This window comes from Solanum tuberosum, unplaced genomic scaffold, assembly GCF_000226075.1.
Source record: "Solanum tuberosum cultivar DM 1-3 516 R44 unplaced genomic scaffold, SolTub_3.0 scf00126, whole genome shotgun sequence".
Taxonomy (NCBI): Eukaryota; Viridiplantae; Streptophyta; class Magnoliopsida; order Solanales; family Solanaceae; genus Solanum; species Solanum tuberosum.
In genome coordinates this window covers 935,081-953,705 of record NW_006239051.1, presented here as the reverse complement: position 1 = coordinate 953,705, position 18,625 = coordinate 935,081, and the positions used below count along the sequence as shown (strand labels likewise).

The 18,625-nt window shown below is 30.5% G+C and overlaps 1 protein-coding gene across 2 annotated transcripts; it reads right to left on the bottom strand.

Moving 5' to 3' along the window:
* Window positions 1-3,257: 3,257 nt before the first annotated feature.
* Window positions 3,258-11,003, bottom strand: LOC102583416 (probable protein phosphatase 2C 76). Of its 2 annotated transcripts, XM_006350509.2 has the most exons (9): window positions 10,717-11,003; window positions 10,022-10,324; window positions 8,654-8,781; window positions 7,220-7,318; window positions 6,745-6,903; window positions 6,150-6,236; window positions 4,946-5,037; window positions 4,057-4,131; window positions 3,258-3,778 (listed from the first exon to the last, which is right to left on the bottom strand). In XM_006350509.2, the coding sequence occupies exons 2-9, from the start codon at window positions 10,120-10,122 to the stop codon at window positions 3,620-3,622; spliced, it is 900 nt and encodes a 299-aa protein (XP_006350571.1). In that variant the 5' UTR covers window positions 10,123-10,324; window positions 10,717-11,003; the 3' UTR covers window positions 3,258-3,619. The 2 variants fall into 2 exon arrangements, with proteins under 2 accessions (XP_006350571.1, XP_015165630.1); XM_015310144.1 differs by lacking the exon at window positions 10,717-11,003 and having other exon boundaries at window positions 9,954-10,114.
* Window positions 11,004-18,625: the final 7,622 nt, after the last annotated feature.

The following is an 18,625-nucleotide window of genomic DNA, read 5'->3' as shown; positions in this document are numbered from 1 at the left end:
CTTCCCATCTTCCCCAAATCACCATTAATAGCCTTTTAAGAAGCTTTTTCAACAGGCCAAAAATTAAAAATCACCATTCTTTCTCAAATTTTGTATTTTAAAATGTGATATTATTTGATTCTATCTTCTTCTTTTCAAAACTTAACTAAATGGTTTTCTCTTTCCTAAAACTTAAAGATAAAAAATGGTGATGCTAATAGATAAAGAAGGCGATTTAGGATGAAGATGATAATTTAAATTTTGATTTGATCTAATTTTCATATTTGATTATTTGTCATGATGTAGTGATTAAGTAGTGCAATGATGGAGTGTTGTCACTATGATTTGTGGTGGTGCAATTCAAAAAAACAATTTGTGAAATCAGAGGCAAAGTAGAAATTTAAAAGAGAAAAAATTCAAAAAAGAAAAGAAAAGGAAATAAAATAGAAAATTAAAGGCAAAAAATGAAAAGAATTAAAAGCTAAATAGTGAATGACATGTGGTAGATTAGGGTTGGTGCGTGATTTGCACCTGCCTTATTTCAACTGGGAATTACCAAAAAAGGAGGTATTTATGCTAGTTTAAAATAATTTCGTGGGGTAATAGGACTCGCGCAAACTTTAGGTGTCTACTTCAAAAACTGGTATAAGTTCAATGGGGTAATTATGTATTTTCTCTAAATAGTGGGATAAGTTATCTCAAACATGACAACCAAACAACATAAAACATTTTTATCCCATCACTATTATTTTTAATCCCTCACACCAAACGAGCCTAGTACTAAATGCACTTTTTGATGCCACAATAAAATAAAGTCTGGAGCCAAAAGGACAAAAAAAATTGTCAAAAATTCCAAAAGGGCACATCAAATTTTTTTAAAACCAAAAGGGCAAATCGCTCCTGACGAAGCGATTTCCCTCTGACACAATGACGAAAAATCTAGCAACGATTTTGTCTAAAAACTTTTTCTCTTTTTTTTATTAAAAATTGTGCCACAGCAGCAATTTTAAGTCAGGATTTTTTTTCCTTACACATCACTGCAGGGGAAGCGTTTTTCATGCCTAGTGCTATTATTTTTATGCCTATTGTTAATTATTAATAATATAAAAATGATAAACAAGACGGACAGTATACTCAATAAAATTGTTGAAGCATGAGGAAAATTGAATTATATATCATAAATAATAATAATAAAAGAATATTAAATTAAAAATAAAAACTTTTTTTAAAAAAATTCTTAACCAAAATCGCTGCGATTTTGAAGGAAAAAAAATTCTTTTTTTGAGAGCGATTTTTATTTTTTTAACGTACGACAACTTTGTCAGAAGAAAATCGCTCCTCTTTGGTTAATTTTTTTTCTGATGTGTCATTTTAGTTTTTTGAAAGAAAAAAGTTGTCATTTTGGCTCCGAACTCCAATAAAATAGATATTGTTAACACATTACGAGCCATTTTATCAAAAATAGAAAATATATTGAATTAATTTTCTACTAAAACAAGATATTGTAATTATCATTTTCTGATTCAATTTCTTTGAGAAGATATTTTTTCAATTCTATCGTACTTTTACTTCCATTCTCAATTTTTTGTTTATATATATGTTAATTATCATGTTGAACTTTATGATAAGTCAAAACGTGTTGTACCCAACACAATAGACAATGATGAATAAGATTTTATTGGACTTTTCTTCTGAATAAATAACTCGAATAATGCCTTCACTTTATCTCTTGTTTTGCCACCTTGTACTTTATCATATATTTTCATATCACAAGTATAAATGGTCACATAATTAAATTTGAAACGAGGACCAAATATGCATACAATCAACTCATTCATTTTTGTTGGATCACCCTAATTAGGGATGTATATAGATTGAGTTGGTTTAAATTTTTTAAATATTAAGTTAAAGGGATTTTCTAAGTTAAATTATTTGTATTGGATGTTAAATCTATAAATCAAATCAAACTAATAAAACTCGAGGTTTTCAATAAATTAGTGATGACACTAAATATTCAACAAATCATAATAATGAAATCCCATAAAGCAAGTATTGAAAATTAATATGTCATAATGAAAATGATCATAATATAAAATTACTAATTTATGCTAAAATAAATCTATCTAATAATTATTAATTATATGGCTAAACATTAAAGAAAACTAAAATTAGGTTATGTATTTTAATTGTGTAAACCAATGTAAAACTAAATAACAAATATTCAATATTGTTGTCATTCTTACTTCTTGGTGTTGAATAAAAAAAAAAATTGCTAGCATTAGTATTGATTTGAGCTTTATTATAGTTACTAACTCACTAATATCTATGGACTGTAACATTTATTGGACCATTCAAAATTTAATGTCTCAAACTTGAAATAATATGTTAAAAAGATAAAAACTATGATAAAGTATAAAAAATATTTATTATATATCCAAGTAAATTCAGGTTGGTTTGATCCCAAATTGACTTATTTTTATTAAAACCAAATCAATCTAAATATAATAAGATTTTTTTTCAATACCAAACCACTAATCATTTTATTTTTTAATTAGACTCGATTTCAAATTTGATTCGATTTTGTCCACCTCTAACACCAATATTTGTCAAAGTTCTTTTTCATTCTTTTTATTATTTCACTTAAATTTGTTATTTCATTTTCATCAATTGATTCAAGAAGTATCAACTCCATTGATTTCTTGAAAATGTACGATATAGAATTACATTTCGATCTGCTAAAGTGTTGCAGATCATTGACCTAGATATCCATATTTCACAGAAGTTGGATACATAAGAATAAATAATCTATTTTCAGTCACTTTCTCCTTTTGGGTATGCTTTTGATAGCTAGTATTACTTGCAACGATTATGAACATCTCCTGCATATTAATATTATTCTACTGTAACTATACCTATGCAACAAACACTAGTCCGCAGTCTCACCTGAAAACGTTCCTAATATTTCAGTTTCCGGGGTTTAACAGACCTTTGATTCTCTTTGATAACCATAGTCTACTTAGTTTAAACTGTGAATAGAACTTCTAATATAAAACACTGGTGCACATACCTTATGTGTTGGCTTTTAACATAAACCATAACCCCTCTTGCGCAAGCACCTAGGCGTGACCACTCCTTGTGGCAGGACAACTCATTTTACCTGAAAACGGATGGAGAACATACTTGGCAAATCTTCTTGAATTCTGGAAAGGGCTAATATTTCCAGTCGATTTACCAACTTGGTTTAGCACTCAAGTTAGCTATATATACAAACAATCAACTTCCAAACAGTAGCACGCAATGCATCATTATCTTCTTTTCTTTGAAAGATCATATAGCATGGAAATACATTGATGGTTCCATGCAGCCAGGAACACTTACAAGTAGAACTATCAAGTTTTTTCTACTTTAACTATGTTTGACAGTAAAGTTTATCCAGACAGTACCCTCTACAGAAACGGAGAAAACATACATGCAGACACCTTAAATACAACAGTTAAAACAGAATGGAAAAATTATGCAAAGAAATGAATGAAAAAATGGTGGCCCCTTCTGATACTACTATAGTCAGCAATTTGCATTGGCGACAACCCATTGAGGCAACCTTGCTCCAGAAAAGGAAACTGCAACATCAACAAATTCTTCAGCCTTGCTGGCTCCCCTCAGCCTCAGCCTTCTTATGATTGAACCTCACCACTATGCAAGTAATATTATCAGCACTACCCCGAGTAAACGCAGTTTCCGTCAGCTTCCTAGCAGCTGCTTCTGGCTCTTCTTCTGCTTGAGCCAGTGAAATAGCATCCTAGAGGAGGACAACAACATCAGTAACTTAACACAGAGACGTCTAAAGAGATTATCGACAAAGGAGGACGAAGCCACTTCAGAAGTTTAGGCTCTGAGTTCTGACAAAAGGAAAAACAATCTCCTAGAGTGCTGGGGATATAGCCTAAATATCTTCAAGTTACACTCCACCAAAAGGAGGCCAGGAGGACAGGAAACAGCGAGACACAGCGAGAAATAAGAGGGGGTAAGGAAGAAAACTAAAACTAAAGCAAGCATGCATGCATGCACAGGACTTACCTCATTTGGTACAACATCCCAAAGTCCATCACTGGCAAGCACGAGTAGTTCTACTTCCTCATCAATCTCTTGATCCTGAAACATATTGAGAGACGATGAATGACTTCCATAAATATCAAATGCCTTCAAGGCTCCAACTCATTTGTTTCGTAAGCAAAACCTTCCAACTTAGCAGGCCCTTCACCCTTCTCTCAGCCCATAATCCAATTTGGTTAATGGCTTAATTCTTTTATATACATAGTTCTTTGGTCCCCACGCCTTGCAGGCTAATTTTACTTGGACTACACACTCAAAAAGGGAGTATCAAATACAAGCCTTGGCAACTGACAAAATTTTCTGAGATGTGGTGGAAATAACAGTTTTTACTTTTTATTAATAGTTAACGAGGAAGAAGCTGTTTTTGTAGCCAAAAAAGGGAAAAAGAATAAGTTACCCACAACCCAAGTAGTTAAGTCCTCTTCGAGTAGAAATGTAATAAAGTTGAATCATTTTCTATTTTAGCCAAATAAGTATTAATGCATAACTCTCACACACAGATTGACTACAACAGCGACGCTTAGATCAACTTGTTCATGAAATGCAAGTGTCGGGTGTAATCGCACACTTCCCCAGTTATCTAAACTCTTAACAATCCCTAGAACACACGCACTGACCTGCATCTCATTTAGGCTTTCCATGCCAGTTTATGGAAACCAAATTATTGCAACAGCCGGTGACTGCTTACAGATAGACGCAGGTTTTGACAGATGGGATAGAATATCCCAAACCAATTGCCCAAAAAAAAATAGGCTTCTTCGTTTGAGGGGGAGCTTAGTAGTGCACATCCTCTACCCACTATGACACTCATTTTCACACATTTTAAGCAAAAAAAGAGTGTAGCTAGATCTACCTGGATCTCAGGTTCAGCTACGACAAATTGCTTCAACATTCGGTTGCCAAAAGCACGTGACATCGCTAATACACCTCCAACTCTCCAAGTACCTGATAATACAGAAACAGAAAACATAAATGGTGTATAGCCGAGGTACCATTCATGGTAATCACACCAAAATTCATGAACAAATATGACAGAACTAAGGATCCATTCACCTGATAAAGACATTCACTAAATGTGAGAACATGGGGTCTGATTCTTAGAACAGATTGAATTTAATCGGGCAGTAACTAGGGTTTTCCTAGAAACCAAACAAATTTTTTTTAGAACTTTGAAAAGAAGAAAAAAAAAACTATTTGTTTCCTTGGAAAACCCTAGTTACTGCAAGTGGACATTACTACATGGGCAAAACATCAATTTCCATATAGTCCCCAACTCCCATGCACTGAACATTTCATAATTGCAGCATGCACACATGCAACCACATTTCAATACAAGTTTAAGAGTAACTTGATTCTCACATGATCTATACCACTTGCCGTATCTACCACCAACAGAATGGAAAGTATAAACTAGAGAACATTTGAGAAATTCAATCCTATTTTTTTGTAAAAACAATGAAATCTACACCACTAGCTTCTTCATTCTAAGAAAACAAATAGTTTGTCAGATGGATGCAAGTGGACATTACCATACAGGCAATGCATCTATTTCCAGATGGACACCGCCTGAGCTCCTATTCACTAAACGTCTCAGAATTCTAGCATGCACTATCACATTTTAACACAATTTCAAGAGTAACTTGATTACCAGATGACCTTAAATTCTCTAGCCAATCTACCACCTACAGAATGTTAAGAAACTAGGGGACTACAGAAAAATTCAAGCCAAATTTCATGACATGAAGTCTCTTTCCTTTAGCTTCTTCCATCCTACATAGTTTGCAGACATTTCAAACCTCTATAATTACATTAATGAAGCCTAAAAATCTTCCCTTTGACAAATGTCTGCACCACAATGGTATTACATCAATGCGAAACAAATGGAGGACGTGCAAATTGAATCTTTGTATTAGATGACGAATTAATGATGACACTTTCAAAGCATCAAAAAATTAACCGTGATGTTCCATTTCTGACAACCCACAAGATGAAACTTCAATTAACAGGCAAGCAAACCCAATTTGAGTAATGTTTCATAGGCAGAGAAAATTCCTCACCAGCCCACATCACAACACCTCCAGCACTTTCAATTCTCCTCCGTTCATCATTTCTATTGGGCTTATGATCCTCGGAAAGAGGAATTGCTGCCAAGCATAAAACTGAACTTGTTAAGAGTCTAGCCAAGGTGCTAGTTGCTCAACATTGCATGCTACAATATGACAAGTGAGTGCAATAAGCGATAAACTACAACATATGAGAAAAACACACCATAAAAAATACAGCATATGGCATGAGAGAATGGTAAAGCTTTCAGGAGTCTGGTTGCTACCCATTATTTCTTGCTTCAATTTCATGTTATACTATCAGTTCCATTTACTATCGCATAAAGAGAAAAACCTAAGTAATTGTACTCAATTGCTAAGTTGTTATCTTGTTTTACACTGTATGCCTGCTTAAAGGACACAAAACTTTGCACTAATAGAAATCATGTAATATGGCCATCCTGCCAGCATCACATTTTTAGACGAAGCAGAGATACTATACACTTATAAAAGAATCATCTCTCACCCCCTGGTGGCTGCTGAAACTATCGGCTACTATTTCTATTCTCAAATTCCAGGACCTTTTAAGCCATTATGAATCTGATGTTACCTTTTCCGCTCTTCGATATTATAGTCCGTGAGTCTCCAACATTGGCAACATAGAGATGGTTACCAACTAGAACTGCTGTTGAAGCAGTGGAACCATCATCTCGGAAGGTATCTTTTTCAGAGTCCAAGAATTCCATATCTGTGTTTTGATACGTCTCACCTGCAATATGATGAAAGTAATGTATAAATCTTCAACAGTGTCAAGAATTCAAAAAAGTGAGAGATAGACAAAGAGAGTAGAGACAAGAGAGGGGAGAAGTTTCTAAGTTTTAGTATTCTTCAATTAGCATGTTCTTCAAATACATTGGCCTTGCCATGATCATGCATTTCACACTTCAGATGTTATGGAAGCATGAATATGTCACACTTCGATATGTCAGCTTCAATGGACAGACAGCATACATTTCTAGTACACCGGGAAAGAACAAAAGTGGAGATTCAAATTACGTATCCATAAGACAACATATAAAACTCACTTATGGCCAACTTGGTGTTCGTTGAAAATGATGGATGTTTCAATAGATTCTGAAAGAGATGTCCCTTCAGAAACTCAGCTGCTCGGGAACCACCATGGCCTGCAGTGACAAGACATGATGATTAGAAAAAGTCAAAATCCATCTTTCTCAGACACAATTAAGATAAATGCAAACACAAGAAAATAAAAAAGAAGGGAAAATGCTTTATCTACCTAGTCTGCAGAAATGTAAGAAGACACAAATAAAGAGCAACACAGACACGCACAAGAAAAAGAGAAATGCTAATTCTACCTCATCTGCAGAAATGTAAGGGTTTTTCAATCAAACATCTAAAAAAGAGACAAAGTTGTCACACGCTCATATGAAATATTTGAGACTACAAAAAGTGGTCATTAATTGCGAAGATGAGATAGAAAACATACAGTTTCTAGACTGCAAAACTGTTCCGCAAGCTTCCAAGTAAGAGCATTAATTTTATTTTTATTTTTTTTGAAACTTGGTAACTTTGTATTATAACACAATAGTACATGGGCAGTACTAAACCTTATATACAGATGAACTCCAAAAACTCCACTATTCTAAATCTAAATTGAATCTAAAACATCAATTATAGAGACAGTTTCATTTGAGTATAATTGATTGCACCAAAAACATAACAACAAAATGCAGTTGAGTTTAACTTTCTGCATACTATTCTCTACGCTCTCATTAATAGCGGAAGCTAAATGGAAAATCAATTTCAGTCTTTCAGAAATCCCATGCAGAGGTCATGATTACTCTTACACTGAGGACCAACTCTCCCCGAGGCCCCCACCGGAAAAAGTTAAAGCAATCAGATCAAGGGGTGTATGATTTTAGAAAGGAGTACAAAGTCTCCCCAGTTTGAGGTTCTATTGATTCCATTCCAATCTTTGTGAGACTACACTGGGTATGTTGTTGTTGTAGAGCATCCCTCTTTTGAACCGTAGGAAGCATTTGCATAACAACCACATTTGATGTTGCTTAGTTTTTGTATATTTTTATTTTTGGACGACAACAAGAGCATACAATGGGTTTTGATTTGTTATGGAAGAACAAGTTGCATGTTAAAAGAATTGTTTTCAGAAAATAACCTTGGGTATAGTTTTTTGTATTTAGATAAAAACAACTCTTTCCAGCAGAGTAAAAACAATACCAGTTTGTGTTTTCAAAAATAAAACAAACTGTTTTCAGGATTCTGTAGAACAAATAGATCCTAAATTCACCAGTTCATGTTAGCAGTAGCTCACCGACACATATTCATGCAGACACCAAGCTACTACTATAAAGACGAAACATAGCAAATACAAGCTTCAAGCAGGAAGATTCATAAGGCATGATTTATCATTCACAATTCATTATCTATTTAAATTCAAAATCACACTCCAAGGTAAGGATGAATTGACAAGTTCTAACCATCAAATATCCCAAATAAGCAAACTGCCTTTCCATCAACTTCGGAAGTTTTGATGTCATAAAAGTCTTCCATGGTGGCTCTTTTCCCTCTAAAGCTTGAATAACCACAACTCATTTTTCCATCTTCACTGCCAAGCAGAAAAGGAGAAACATAAGCATGAGTTATTTTTCAGAAGAATTTGGACAAGTATGAGCTGCTCATAGCAAAATACAAAAGAACATCATTATACATGTATGGTTAACATGGTGAGAAAAGTGAAATCTGTATTATGTCAACTCACTATGTACAACATATACTTAGTTAAGCTCAAAACCTTAATCAACATCAACTCTTTGTATGGCAAGGGTAAAGTAACAAGTCCAAGGAGAAAAAGTTCACTCTCAGTCAATCATCAATACTAGAGGCAGTTAGATACTCTTCACCAAACTAGGAGTTAAATAATAAAATTTACCATACAAAAGCTTGTCATTTTTAGATGCACAGATCAGAAATTCTGTATCACCAAGCAATCTTCTAATAGTTTTGAAGGTTTTTCTGCATATGAATATCCCTAAGTTCGTTTTATTGATTTCTCATAATAGTCCACTGGCACTTTAAAATTTGGTACATCTCAAAAAACATAGGCCGCCTATAAGAATAATTCATAAACAATTTGTTCTTCGACCTTGTCCAAAAAAAGAACAATTTGTTCTTCCATCATAAGAAGAATATTGATGTATGAAAGCCTGAATGTAAAGACATAAGTCATGCATCTGTACCCCGGAGGAGTAACTTATGAGCCAAAAGCTGACAGTTTGTGATAAGACGAGAAAGACAAGGTAAACAAGGAAGCAGCTTTTTTAATGGTCCAGTTAGGGAAGCTAATGAGAGTGAGAGTAATACAAAACTATAGAATATCAATTCTCCACACTCACCTCCTACCGCGTGCTAACTTCTTTTTATTTTTTGGGCATCAAGTGCAAGCTAATATCCAGCTTGGAAAACATAGGTCTTGTTAGCTGATTTACATACAGGAATATATGTTAAAGGAAACTAATTCTTGGACAAGGGTGACGGCACACTCATCCCCTTAGACATCTGGATGATCAAGTCAAATATTGTGAGTACATATCACAGCCACAAGAGGGAACAAAGTCACAAAGCCATGCAGGGCAAAATATGTGTCTAACTGCCTACATAAGCCAGGAGGACTCTAAATGGAAACTACCAAGATTGTTATGCATTTTGCATCAGAAACCTATGATCCATGAGTGTTCCATCAGGTAAAAGTAGGATTAGTTATCTTGCAACACTACATACCTAATAGATATAATGTTACAATAGTCTGGAAAGGTACACAACAATGTACATCGGCTAAAAATAATCACCTCTTCCATCCTCCGCTGGCGTAACCACCACTATCATCCTTCTCCAGTGAAACATCAACAACAGGTCCACCTTTAGCAGTTGCACCAGTATCCACCATCATGGTTCTCCTCCTCGCTGTATATATATAGACTATTCCAAGAATAACTTATGCTACAAGTTGCATTCAAACTTTTAATGAGTTTGATAAATTGCCTTCCCTCAATGTGCCTATAAATATAGCCAGCATGAAAAACCACAACTCTTACAGCAGCTATTGCATAACATCTAATTTTGATTTCCACATAAACTGCCTGAATTTGAAGCTGAAAAAAGAAAACCAGCACCTTTGATCATCAGACAATCCATTAAACAAAATTAAAAACAAACATACCAAAAAAAAAAATTGCAAAGCTTGTTTAAGCTGACAAAACTAGAAATAAACACTAAAGCCAAGTTAAATACATTCGTTGTAGAGTTGCTGCATTATTTTTCTCAAATGAGAAAGCATATCAAACTCTACTTGTGCGGCCACCTGTTCATATCTAAAAACTGATCATCATAAGCTATCAATTACCACATCTATTAAGTAGACAGATAATTAAACCATTTCCATCAATTCTCAAAAATTAATAACCATAGCATCTCCACTTCCATTGCTAGTATGCAAGAGGATCGGGAAAAAAATAATTAATAAACGTAATGGATCTGATCTTACAATCAAAAGAGTAGATTCCGTGAAACTCTGGTAGATCCATAGCCTTTGAAAAAACTTAAAAATCAACCGATTTCTTCAAAGGTAACAAAATTTTAATATTAACAGATCGATCTCTGTAAGAACATTCAGGTTCATCAGGTCCAGAGAAAATCAGAACCGAATGATGTAAAAAAAGGAAACAATCACAGAAGATCGTTGAATATCCAGAATCAGATTCAACTTTTTTCTGGATCCATTAAATTAAAAGAAACCCTAAGCAGAGAGAAAAAAAAGAGAGGGGAAAAAAAGGTGAATGATGATGATGATAATAAAGAGTGAAATGTGGTTATTTGTGAAGTGGCGGAGGAGAGAGAGAGAGACGCCTGGCGGTGAGAGAGAATGGCGACGTGGCGTTCCACATGCATCCACTTTTGTAGATGATATAATCCAGTGGGCTTTGGACCCACCGCTTATTGTAACGCCAGATCCAATACTCTTTTTTCGAATAATTTTAAAAGCTTACGTGGAGATGATTCCACTTATTACTACTTCTCATGCCTTTTGTGTGTGACTAGGATAAAACTCACTCAAATGGAATCTCAATAATTGTTGGTTTTTTAAAACTATGTTTTATTTTGATACAAAATAAATAATATTCACATAACTATTAAAATAGTAGTAGTATTTTAATTGTTAGTGTAAGCCAATAAAAAGTGAAGGGAGAGAGTATTAATTACTTATTCAAATTAAAAGGTAATGCTCAATCTGATTAATTTAGATTTATACTCCCTTCATTGACTTTTATTTGTTATGTTGTGCTTTTCAAAAGTCATATTGACTAATTTTTAAAGTTAAATTATATTACATTAATTCGATATTTTAAACAAAAAAAAATTAGATATTCAAAAACTATACGGAAAAAAACTATAGACTACAATTTTTTATTCAACATGATGAAATAAATCATAAAATGTTAGTCAAAGTTTTTATAGTTTTACTCTAAAAATGAAACTATGACAATTAGAAGTGGACGGAGGTAGTAGCATTATAATTACGTGTAATGAACTTATAGTTTTTGAGGCAAAACATAATTTTTGGTGTAACAACTTACTAAAATTGTAATAAATTGTAGTTTTAAAACTATAATATTAATAATCTTAAAGTTGAACAGGTAAAAATTTGAATATTTCATAGAAAACTAGCAGCCAAGGAAGAATTTCAGACAGATTAGTGATTTTTTTTAATTTTTCATTCAATGTTTAGTACTTCAAATGAAGTTTGATTAAATTCAAATTCATGTGAAAAGACTGAGTAATGATATGCAGTTGTTTTCCTTTTTATTTGCCTATATTTGGTCCTAATCCTCTAAATCTGAATTGATTTTTAATCTAACCGATGGTCCACGCAGGCAATAAGTAATCTAGTATACTACAGTGTTTGGATATTCATCATCAATAGTTAATTACTTATGAATGAGAGGATTAGTGTCAATTGCTAATCTTTAGTGGTCTACGCTTATATTTCAACAGATATATTATATATAATTTTTTTTAAATTTCAATAAGTTCATAATTAAAAATAAATAAAGATTGAATCATTAAATTTAATTTTAAATCTATCTTTAAAAAATTCTTTGATCTTATATATGGTTTCATTAAATGATGCTCAGTTGCTCACATGTGATATATCCTTGTTTAGTTCATTGACTTTCTTGCTTTTGGAAGATGACTGCTAAATAATTATGCGATATCATTCACCACTAATTAACTAAATTTATTTCAATGATTTTGTGAAGATATTAAAACCATTTTATTTTTAATAAACATAAGACTCAAAAAAATTAGATGACAAATTCATCATATAAAGGCAATATATATTTTGATAACTACAATAATTAAGCATTTAGATATTTAAAAATGTAATATTTGAAAAATAGTAGGAGTAGTAATATTAAAAGAAAGTGGAAAAAAAGTATATATTTTATGCGATATGAATTTTAACTTGAAAAAAAAAACTGATTAAAATCACTTTCAACTTGAAACTCATCTTTAAACTTTTTAGAAAAATTAGTCCATTATGTATATATATATATAAACAAATATTGTTTTAAAAGGGGAAAAATTCCATGACCACAAACGAGCCCTAAATTAGTGATAGAAAATTTATATCGAAAAGCAAGTTCACAGCTCCTCTCAATTCTCAAATGATAAGAAGGTTAAATTTTTGTTCTTGCATGGCCTATGAATTCATGTGAATTTTAAAAATTTGTAAAAAAAAAATGTTCAAAATTTGTATAGGTATTAAAAATTTAGCAAAAATCTATCAATATTTGATTATAAATCTAATTTTTATTGCATATTAATATAAAATCATCACACAAGAAATTATAAACTTCAATTTCTAAATTTGGTTCACTAGACCATGAGAGGAATATAAGTGTAGATATGAGTCTAAGTCATCCAATCAATTACTAGTCCTTTTGGGAAACACAACCCTTTGTATTTCTTTGTTCGATTTCTTTGGTTTCTTATTCGATATTCGGAGTATATATTAAATTTTTTATTAAATCTAGATCAGATAATGCAGGGTCCATTAAAAGGTGACGCTTCCAATGTAATTTCTCCATATTCAGAATTTGAATTCAAAATTTTGGGTAAAGCAGTTCCACCAATACTGCACCACGACTCATGTTGATATAACCGGCCTTTGTATTTCACTAACAAGCTATATGTGCAAAAAATGGTAGTTCAACTTGATTTTTTTTTCTCTTTTTGTATTTCCCATCCCCTAATTGTTATGACGTCTCCATAGTGATTTATGACCAAATTTTTTTATATTTTCTTTTAAATATCAATTGGGTTAGGGTAAATGAAAAAATAAAACAAGAAGATAGGGTAAAAGAAGAGTAAAAACATCTTTTTCTAAACTTTTGATACTAATTAATTGGGTGAAGTCAAGGGAAAAATCATTAGTAAAAGACCATCCCCAACCATATTGGTTACCAATTGGATGAATTGAAGTGAAGGGGAAGAAAAAAAATAGTGGAGAAGAAAAAGTAAAGTTACCATTTTTAAAGTGGATATTATAAAGCTATCATGAACTAATACTAAGCTTATATTGTTTGAACTTTTTAAGATTATCAAACCAGTGTGAGATAAATTTTAAAATATAATCTCTTTTCAAGGATTCAATAGGAGTGCATAGATATTTTTAGGACTCATTTTGACCATGAATTTTAGAAGCATTTTAAAATTATTTTTTTATCAAATATTTGTTTTAGCGCCATAGAAATTATCTAATTTTTGAAAGATTACTTTCAAATCTCAAAATCTATTTTAGACCTATTTTGTAGCCTTTTTTAAAAAAAATTAAAGGATTTTGTAGCCAAAATATAACCATTGATTTCTTTTTAAATTTTAAAATTTATCCCAATTTTTTATATTTTATAAATAAAAGCCTCATCTATTACTTCGGATTTGTTTTGCTTGTTTTGTATAAATGTACTTAGAATTTGTTTTGCTTGATATGAATAATTTTTTCTTCGAATTGTAAACTATCGCTAATATATGAGGTCTCTTATCTTCTACATAAAGTAATATTTGCTTATAATGTATAACTTTTTGTTCAGATTGTTAATTCGTGTCAATATATGATCTAGGTCTCTCATCTCTTACCGTTGCTAATAATTGTGTTATTTGAAGTTTTTATTATAATATCGTCTTATAATTCTAGGATAATGTATTATTTAATTCATCATTAAAATGATGATTGTGTGTCAAATTTATTTGAATATAGAATTATGATTTGTAATAATAATAATAATGAACATCGTCAATAAAGGTTTTGCATAACTTTGATTAGAAAATATGTTCATTTGGTATGATTTGATAGTTTTTAGAACTCATGTGTATGAGTCATATTTCATGTTGTTGTTTTTTAAAAGGAGTGAAATATTTTTTGGAATTTATGATCAAACACATTTTAAAACTTTAGTCTAAACTTCATACAAATTACTATATAATTTATCAAAAATATTTAAAAATCTTGATCAAATGATAGCTTTAAGGGATTCCACCTATGTATATTCAAACACCAGTTAACATTTGCATGGGTACTTAGTTTAGCAATTTTTGCTTTTCATGAGTTCTCACTTTTTCTCAGATCATGGGTTAAAATTTAAAACTTATGAATACACTAATATTGTATATTTTTTCATGTAAATAAAGGACAAACAGCTGAGCATTATGACTTCATATGCACTTAATTATTAGTAGTGGACTTTTACTTTTCCCCTTTCCTCTCCTAGTCATTTCAACCAAGATGTTTTTTTGGCTCCTAATAATGTTTTTAGTAATATGCTGTAAAGTGTAAATGGACATTGAAAAATAAGGATGTGAAATACACAAGGGCATACTCTGTTTCATAAATAGACATAGGTGTCCGTGTTAGCATGAGCTTAATATTTGTTATGGAGTATTATTTTGTCTCGGTTTATTTGATATAGATAGTGTTTAGAGAGTTCATTAAATTTTAAAATAATTTTTAAACATTTTAAGTTGTTAATTATTGTGAATTATAACATTTTTTACGTAAATTTTTAAAAGTGTTAATCTCATTGTGCCAATGTATGCAACACATAGAATTTCAAGACTCAATCAAATATTGATAATTATTAAGATTTACAATACTTTTTACGTAGTTTCTAAATTAAAGAATACATGTTTTTTTGTCCCATTTTATGTGACACCGATAGATTAATTTCAAGAATCAAATCAATTTTTTTTATTAAATTATCAATTATCATGATTTTTTTTTAACAGAAAATACCCTCAAAGTGCTCAAGTAGCCATTTTGACTTGTTGCCTGGTTGTGCACTTGAAACTCTCTCTTACAATATAGTAAAGTAATAACATTTGGATTATTTGATATGGTGTATGATTTTTTATTATTATTATAAAAATAACATATACAAATACGATGAAAAGGACGGGAAAAAAGTTTTGAAAGCCAATTATATATTTAACTATGTTAATGTGTATATTAAAATTTCTTGCGTTGCTAATACATCTACTATGATTTCTTGTGTATTGTTATATATAATATAATACCAAATAAAGTATAAAACTAATGCAAATATTGATTCTATATAACATTAAAAAGTATATTAAATAAAATATAATAATACACAAAATTAATATATACATTGTATTTTCTAATGCATTCTACCAAGTATCTCTTAACAAGTTCAAGATGTTGTTCCCAAAAGGATGCTTGACCTCTAACTATATATGGGATGCATGGATTTATTTCTACTAATTAAGGGTGAAACAATTATTATAAGTATGTTTCAATCTCAAATAAGTTATTATGGATGATCAGATGAATTAACATTGGCTATGTTTCTCTATGTAAGTTCATTTCATATCAAATTTATATAAAATATAAATTATTGTGAATTTTTAACAAAGTTAACGATCAAAATCACATATAAAGTATCACATTTTTGTGAGTCTTTTGGCTAAACTATCAAGTGTTCATTTTTCCTACGTGAACTATCACCAATTATTTGTCAAAGCACATCTCAACTATTAATTATTTTCTTTTTTTTATCTAAATATGCTATAACTATGTAAGAAAAGGAAACAATTGTCAGGTAAAATGTCTTTTGATAAATAGTTAATCATAGTTCAAATTTTTTAAAAAAAGTGAACATTATCGTATAGGAAACTTGCAAATACATAATAATTTAATAGAAAAATAATAATACACATATGTTTAAGAGTGTTACTAACTCTCCAAAAGTTCTTATCAAGAATATTTACCAAGTGACATGACAGTGAGAAAATTTTTAATATGGTTGAGGTCCAATCGATGATAGTTGTGTGAGGCTCCATTCAATTTTTGATATTTGGATTTGTGGGCCCCATTTTAACACCATGCACTCTCTCACCTTATTTTTTCAAATTCCTCCCTTTTCCTCATAATAAGTATTTTACCTCTTTTTTTTTTTAATAGTCTTAAATTTTTATTTTTCAAAAGTCAAATAAAAATATGTAAATTAATATCAATTCAAGTTTTAGCCTTTTATTCCCGTGATTGCTAATACAATTAAAAAATTGAACTCCACTATAATTATAGTCTTCTTTTCTTGATTTATATATTTTTTTGGTTGATTTCTTTTTAGATTTTTAACTTAAATATCAATAATAAGTGCAACACAAAGTACAAAATATTTCTAAAAAAAATTGAAGAACGAGTGATTTTAGAATACTTATAGGTATGCTCTCACTTACTCATTGGTGAACTTTTTTTCGGTATAATTTTAAAAAAAAAAATTAGTTCTGATTGATGATAGTTGAATTAACTAATAATGAATAATTAAAGGACTAAAAACAAGTGATTTTGAACATAAAATCAAATTTTAAAATCATCATAATAAAATTACAAAATCAAACTAGAAAAGTGAAAAAAATAGAATTAAAATTTATATAAAGGTAACTAGATTACAAATAAAAAGAGTAAAAATTTAATTTTACACAACACGCTATATATTTAAACAGGGAGATATTTTTATAATCAGTTTGGTGGTTTTTCGATTTACTTTTACTTTGAAACCAAAACTGATTATGTCAAAAAAATTTAAAATAAAAAGAAAACAAATTGAAGGAAAAGAAATATTTAATTTGACTAAATTTTTATTTAGTTCGATTTTCGATATTCAGTGAATACTTTTTAATACAAATATAAAGTGTGTGAATTTCTCATTCAAATTTTATCTTTTAAATGTATCCTAGGAATTTGATTCAATTTTTTGATATGTAAAATAAAACTTTTAAAAGATTTTTTTTTCTAAGGCTATGAGGAATAATTATATTTTAGTTGAATTGGTTGAGAGGTGACAATTTTTTAAATTGGTTTAGCTAAGTGACAGAAATGATTAATGGGAAAGAAAGAGCTAATCAAGTTACTAATTAATAAAGAGCACAAAGAATTGAAAAAAAAATGTGAAAAAGAGAAGAATATTGAACAAGGAGCTAAAATATTTTGGAGGGAAAAGAGGGGAATTTGGGGAAAAATAAGGTGAGAGAGTGTGTAGTATTAAAATGGGACGACAAATCCAAATGTAAAAAATTGAATGGAGTCTCATACAACTATCGTTGATTGTGCCTTAACCATATTAAAAATTTTCATGACAGTGCCACTAAAACCTGTCACTTAAATCAACAGATACATGCTATTATTGGTGAAAATAATACACAGAAATAAGTAACGTAACTAAACAATTAAAATACATATTATAATCATTTAATTATAGTTAAAGAAAATGAAGTTTATATGCAAGTTGCAAGGCATAAGTTTTATATTAGTTTATAAACTTCATGATGAGATAAAAAAAATTCTTCATAACGAGGAATTAAGACAAAGTAAGAACATGTTAGAATTAATGGATTAATACTAGTTGATAAGTATCAATCTTGAAATGAATAATTAAGTGTTTAAAAAAAATTGATAAACACTTTTTTGGCTAAAACAATTGAAATGTCCTTCAAACTATTTACAAAAAATATCTATAAATTTTAAAAGATTATTATTTTTTACGTAAAAAATGAATAACATTAATTAAACAAAGGGATAATTAAAGAGCAATTTTCACATATAGCAAACAAAAAAAATCATATTTGTATGCTATAGCAAAGTTTGCACAATTGCGCTCCATAGCAAACATATATATGTATAATTCGCTCTACATATACAATTGAAAGCTGTCTATTTCGCTATGCATATATACAAAAAGAAGCAATTGTATAATTCGTTGGCTCCTCTTCAGATTTGTATAATTTCACTGGCAGGTCATTTATATAAATTGTTGTTAGCCTCTCGTTTGTATAAACCGTTGACAAAAATATTTGTATATCAAAAATCGCTCTCT

Coding starts and splice junctions, on each gene's coding strand:
- LOC102583416 (XM_006350509.2), bottom strand. CDS start 10,122: ATGATGGTGGATACTGGTGCAACTGCTAAAGGTGGACCTGTTGTTGAT. Junction 4,132..4,945: donor TAGCTGAACCTGAGATCCAG/GTAGATCTAGCT, acceptor AATATGTTTCAG/GATCAAGAGATTGATGAGGA. Junction 3,779..4,056: donor GGGATGTTGTACCAAATGAG/GTAAGTCCTGTG, acceptor GTCCTCCTCTAG/GATGCTATTTCACTGGCTCA.